This window comes from Chiloscyllium plagiosum, unplaced genomic scaffold (genome assembly GCF_037043375.1).
Source record: "Chiloscyllium plagiosum isolate Xiang-an unplaced genomic scaffold, Cpla_swu_hap1 HiC_scaffold_40, whole genome shotgun sequence".
Taxonomy (NCBI): Eukaryota; Metazoa; Chordata; class Chondrichthyes; order Orectolobiformes; family Hemiscylliidae; genus Chiloscyllium; species Chiloscyllium plagiosum.
The window spans coordinates 12,600,226-12,606,500 of record NW_028270178.1 but is presented as its reverse complement, the minus strand read 5'-3'; the positions used below and the strand labels follow the sequence as shown (position 1 = coordinate 12,606,500).

The following is a 6,275-nucleotide window of genomic DNA, read 5'->3' as shown; positions in this document are numbered from 1 at the left end:
GCGTGGAGAGGCCAGCGGAGGAAGACATTCAATTCCTTTCAACACAAGGCAGCTAGTTTGTATTATTTTGACTTTTGACCCCATGAAAGACATTTCTGTTTGGACTGCATTGGAGAAGCAGCCCATCAGAATCCGGAAATAGCATGCTGAAAAATAGGAAGGTCGGACCTTTATGATCATTTGTTTGGTGAGTGGGTTCGGTAATCACCTGTCATAATTTCTCTATAAAGAGTTTGTCTTTATGTGACATTAATCTGGGCTGTGTTGAATTGTTCCTGTGGAGTGAGACAATGTGTTTAAATAGTCAAATGTTTTCTGATTAACTATTCCATCGAAGTTCATCATAACCATCTAAAGTCTTTAATTTTGATGGACTTACAGTCGATTGCAAACTGCTAGGAATTACCCAGTGGGAAATACCATTTTTCTGGAAATTTTGTTTTAGATTATACTGAAATGAAGAATTTACAGTTTACCAAATAAACTCTCTTACTGCACTGCAATCAGGACTGTCTGTCAGGAGTATAATGGGAGATTCCCCACTTGCCTGGATGGTTGCATTTTAATAAAACTCAAGAAGATTGACGTCATTCAGGATGAAACAACCCGCTTGATTGGCAGTGCATTCACAAACATCCAATCCCTCCCTCACCGAGGGTTATGAGCAGCATTGTGTACCATCTACAAGATGCTCTTCAGAAATTCACCAAAACTGCTTAGACAGCACCTTCCAAGCCGATGACCACTTCCATCGATAAGGGAAAGGGCAGCAGATGCATAGGAACAACGCCCTTTGCAAGTTTCCCTCCAAGCCACTCATCATTTTGACTTGGAATTGTATCACCGTTCCTTCACTGTCGCTGCATTATTTCCACCTGAAGGAATATTGTGCACCTTCCACCTCACATAAATTGCAGTGGTTGAAGAAAGCAGCTCACCACCACCTTCAGACGTTGTTACAGGGAATGGGGACAGTGATATAAAAATCCCAACACTGAAATAAAAATCAATCATTTCATGTTCTGGAACAATACGACCCACCTGTGGGGTTTTATTTATTGGTAACCTGAGGAATTCATGTAACGAGATATTTTACTGCATTACTGATCTTCGCTCTGAACCGAGACAATGTTGCTGCATAAATAAATGTGTTTGTGCAACAACTTAATGTTTGCAGCATGTAACCAACTCTACTGAAGTGTAATAGAAAAGGCGGGTAATTGTCAGGATCAATTTCTTGAATGATGAAATAGAAGAAATTTACAACATAGATTAACCACAGGAGGATGAAGCTCCCAGAGATGGTGAAGAGCAAAACCACAGATCTCCTTCTGCTCTCCATCTCTGGGTCTCTGTGATTCTCTCCTTTGCTGTCACCCTTCAGCCTCTTCCGGACTCGACTGGTCACTAAAATGTGTCTGACTGTCAGAGCATTGAGCAACAGAATTAAAACGAATGGCAGTAAAGGAGTGAAAACTGTATCAAGCCAATTTAATCCCACCCACCAAGTCTCAGTATAGTAGCTTGATTTTGAATCACAGTAGAAAGGCACATTGTTGATAATCCGAACAGGCTGGTACTGAAAATAGAAGGGGATGTTTTTCAAACAGAACAAGGTGCAGGTTGTTGCTAGAACCACAGTCGCAGCTTTCTCAGTGCAATATTTTGTTTTCAGCTTCTGACAACAAATGGTCATGAAACGGTCAAAAGAAAAAGCGACAGTGAACCAAACAGAGCAGTCTCTGGCTGCACGATATAACACCCCATTAATACTACACACAGGAGTGATGTCCAGGAAGCAGCGTGAGTAATAATAATATCGAAATCTCCTCAGTACAATGTCAGTGATCAGGACCATCAGATCGGCAATTGACATAAACACCAGGTAGCGAGTAGTGCGAAGGGCAATACCACACATTCCCCTGCAAAGGATGACAATCGCCAACAAATTTACTGTGGAAAACAAATGGATGTAGAAAGAGTGACTAACTGATCAGGAACTAACTCTGCCTGTTCCAACAAACAAGAATAAGATTTTTATACTAACAACTGTTGCACCGTGTGACTGGAAAGGTTAGTGGTTCATTGAGTTGGAATTTTAACATTTGAGCACCAATGTTAAATTGTCCTCCAGCCCCATCACTGCAGAGATTATGGATTTTGGACAAGGAGTAAAGAAAACAAAAGAAAGTCTGTGATTTTATTCATCTAGCAGGGATCTATTTGAATGAGATGAATAGATTCTTCCAGTTCTCAGCTCCAAATCTGGCAGGTGAGCATCCCATTAGAAACCTTGCTCACAACTCATTCAGAGGATGGACGATTGGAGTGTTGACAAACACTCTCCTCGTCCCCCTGGACCAGGTCATCCACTGCTCTTAGCCCCTGATTGGAGCCACAACAAACCAAGAAAGAGATTATCACAAACTGTGCAAGATTTCAGACAAGACTACTCCAAGTGACTTACACACATGAATCATAAGATATAATGCAGGGCTGCTTTAGTGTCAATGCGTAAATGTTTTGAATGTTGCGATATTTACGTTGTCAATGTACACATATGTCCATAGAACATAGAACATTACAGCGCAGTACAGGTCCTTTGGCCCCCGATGTTGCACCGACCTGTCATACCAATCTGAAGCCCATTTAACCTACACTATTCCATAAGTCCCGAAGACCATAAGACATAGGAGTGGAAGTAAGGCCATTCGGCCCATCGAGTCCACTCCACCATTCAATCATGGCTGATGGGCATTTTAACTCCACTTACCCGCATTCTCCCCGTAGCCCTTAATTCCTTGTGACATCAAGAATTTATCAATCTCTGCCTTGAAGACATTTAGCGTCCCAGCCTCCACTGCACTCCGCGGCAATGAATTCCACAGACCCACCACTCTCTGGCTGAAGAAATGTCTCCGCATTTCTGTTCTGAATTTACCCATCTAATTCTAAGGCTGTGTCCACGGGTCCTAGTCTCCTCGCCTAACAGAAACAATATCCTAGCGTCCACCCTTTCCAAGCCATGTATTATCTTGTAATTTGCTATTAGATCTCCCCTTAATCTTCTAAACTCCAATGAATGCAATCCCAGGATCCTCAGCCATTTCTCGTATGTTTGACCTACCATTCCAGGGATCATCCGTGTGAATCTCCGCTGGACACGCTCCAGTGCCAGTATGTCCTTCCTGAGGTGTGGGGACCAAAACCGGACACCGTACTCCAAATGGAGCCTAACCAGAGCTTTATAAACTCTCAGTAGCACAACGGTGCTTTTATATTCCAACCTTATTGAGATAATTGACAACATTGCATTCGCTTTCTTAAACACGGACTCAACCTTCATATTTACCTTTAGAGAATCATCCGACTAGTACTCCCAGATCCCTTTGTACTTTGGCTTTACGAATTTTCTCACCGTTTAGAAAGTAGTCCATGCCTGTATTCTTTATTTCAAAGTGCAAGACCTCGCATTTGCTCACATTGAATTCCATCAGCCATTTCCAGCACCACTCTCCCAAACTGTCTAGATCCTTCTGCAGCCTCCCCACTTCCTCAGTACTGCCTGCCTGTCCACATAACTTTGTATCATCGGAAAACTTCGCTAGAATGCCCCCAGTCCCTTTATCCAGATCATTAATATATAACGTGAACAGCTGTGGCCCCAACACTGAACCCTGCGGGACACCGCTTGTCACCGGCTGTCATTCCAAAAAAGAACCTTTTATCCCAACTCTCTGCCTTCTGTTAGACAGCCAATCCTCAATCAATACCAGTAGCTCACCTCGAACACCATGGGCTCTCACCTTGCTCAGCAGCCTCCCGTGTGGCACCTTATCAAAGGCCTTTTGGAAGTCTAGATAGACCACATCCACTGGGTTTCCCTGGTCTAACCTACTTGTCACCTCTTCAAAGAATTCTAACAGGTTTGTCAGGCACGACCTCCCCTTACTAAATCATGTTGACTTGTTCTAATCCGACCCTGCTCTTCCAAGAATTTAGAAACCTCATCCTTAACGATGGATTCTAGAATTTTACCAACAACCGAGGTTAGGCTAATTGGCCTATAATTTTCCATCTTTTGTCTTGATCCTTTCTTGAACAAAGGGGTTACGACAGCGATCTTCCAATCATCCAGGACTTTCCCTGACTCCAGTGACTTTTGAAAGATCTCAACCAACGCCTCCGCTATTTCCTCAGCCACCTCCCTCAGAACCCTAGGATGTAGCCCATCGGGGTCAGGAGATTTATCAATTTTAAGACCTTTTAGCTTTTCTAGCACTTTCTCTTTTGTAATGGCAACCATATTCAACTCAACCCCCTGACTCCCTTTAATTGTTGGGATATTACTCATGTCTTCCACTGTGAAGACTGATGCAAAGTACTTATTAAGTTCTCCTGCTATTTCCTTATCTCCCATCACTAGCCTTCCAGCATCAGTTTGAAGTGGCCCAATGTCTACTTTTGCCTGTCGTTTGTTTCTTATGTACTGAAAGAAACTTTTACTATCATTTCTAATATTACTAGCTAACCTGCCTTCATATTTGATCCTCTCCTTCCTTATTTCTCACTTTGTTATCCTCTGTTTGATTTTGTAGCCTTCCCAATCTTCTGATTTCCCAGTGCTCTTGGACACTTTATAGGATCTCTCTTTTTCTTTGATAGATTTCCTGACTTCCTTTGTCAGCCATGGCTGTCCAATCCCTCCCCGGATAATCTTTCTCTTCTTGGGGATGCACCTCTGTACATATCCTCAATTTTACCCACAAACTCCTGCCATTTTTGCTCTACTGTCTTCCCCGCTAGGCTCTGTTTCTAGTCTATTTTCGTCAGTTCCTCTCTCATGCCCTCATAATTACCTTTATTTAACTGTAACACCATTACACCCGATTTTGCCTTCTCTCTTTCAAATTTCAGACTGAACTCTACCATATTATGATCGCTGCTTCCTAAGTGTTCCCTTACTTTAAGATTTTTTTAGGTCTGGACCTAATTCTCCATGTACGTCCATATACCTGTCCAATGACGACTTAAATGTACTTAAAATTGTCGAAGCGTTGGAATCAGGAGGATAATCTGTCAAGATTTGGATCCCTTGACCAGAGATGGTTCAGAGGACAGAGTCCCAGAGGGACGGTTGTTAAATTACCTCAACCCTCTGGAATTTCCTCTCATGAATTCCCTTCCTAATGGCATTGTGGGTCAACCCACAACAGGTGGACTGCACCTGTTCAAGATGGGAGCTCACCACCACCTTCTCAAGGGGAACTTGGGACAGGCAATGAACTGTGGTGAGGCAATGATGCCCACATCCCTCAAATTAATAAAAGAAAGTTAAATGAATTTTTATGAATCAAACAGCGGTACATATACCTTTATGATTTTGCTGAACAAAAGAAAAAAGTTATCTCAGATTTGAAATGAACAACTGGGTGCTATATCCAATGTTGTTTTAGGAAAACAGTTCCAAAGCTGTCCTAGTTTTGCGTGTTGCAGTGCTTCTGAACATCTCTCTCTGGACCTAATTCTTAGACTATGCAGTTATATACCCTGTCATTTCCATGTGGGACTTCATTGAAAGCACCCATTAACCCTGTAAACTGCAGAGAAAATAGGCTTCATCTGTATAATAAAAACAGAAATTGCTTAGCATCTGTGCAACAGGAATCAGAGTTAATGTTTCAACAGGTATAACTTGCTCACACCTTCAAAACGTTATCAAACCGGAAAAGACGGTATAGAAGTGAACACAGAAAATACAGCAGCGGCAGTGAAGTTGGGAGTCTGTCAGTGCAGAATTGTACTGAGAATGCTGCTCAGTGAATTTCAGTCACTGTTCAGCTTGTGACGTTATTGTTCAAAGAGTAAAAACAGACAGCAGATCAGCAACACATTGAAACAAGTTCACTTGTCTTAACGCCATACCAGGTACGCCAATAAACACAAGGGTGGTGTAGAATGCTTTCTCCACGTGTTGAATCGGTCGATGCATTTATCTGTACGAGGTGATCTGTGCCTTCAGACAGCTGACAAGCTCCTCGTTTGATCAGATACATTTCCAGAGACGCTGCCTTATATTGTATGGAAGCTCCTTGGGGAGATAGAGGTTACAGCATTGCTCAGCTTGGTTTTTGCTCTGTTTTTCACATTTCTCTAAATCAACAACTAAATTTCAATTGTTGCCACCCAATACATAGTCATGAAATAACAAGAGCAGATGTGATATGCCAGCAATAATCCTGTCCATTCAAACACCATTAGCCTAATTCCAAGAT

General features: G+C 42.3%; 1 protein-coding gene across 1 annotated transcript; it reads right to left on the bottom strand.

Moving 5' to 3' along the window:
- Positions 1 to 1,075: 1,075 nt before the first annotated feature.
- Positions 1,076 to 5,992, bottom strand: LOC148138328 (putative G protein-coupled receptor 139). The gene is made up of 2 exons (XM_087981743.1): positions 5,926 to 5,992; positions 1,076 to 1,953 (listed from the first exon to the last, which is right to left on the bottom strand). The coding sequence occupies exons 1-2, from the start codon at positions 5,990 to 5,992 to the stop codon at positions 1,076 to 1,078; spliced, it is 945 nt and encodes a 314-aa protein (XP_087837869.1).
- Positions 5,993 to 6,275: the final 283 nt, after the last annotated feature.

What these genes read in the sequence shown, in the direction of transcription:
- LOC148138328 (XM_087981743.1), bottom strand. Translation starts at nt 5,992, where the DNA reads ATGCATCGACCGATTCAACACGTGGAGAAAGCATTCTACACCACCCTT. An exon ending in TGTGTTTATTGGCGTACCTG is followed by an intron (nt 1,954 to 5,925) that starts GTATGGCGTTAA and finishes TGTTTTCCACAG; the next exon opens with TAAATTTGTTGGCGATTGTC.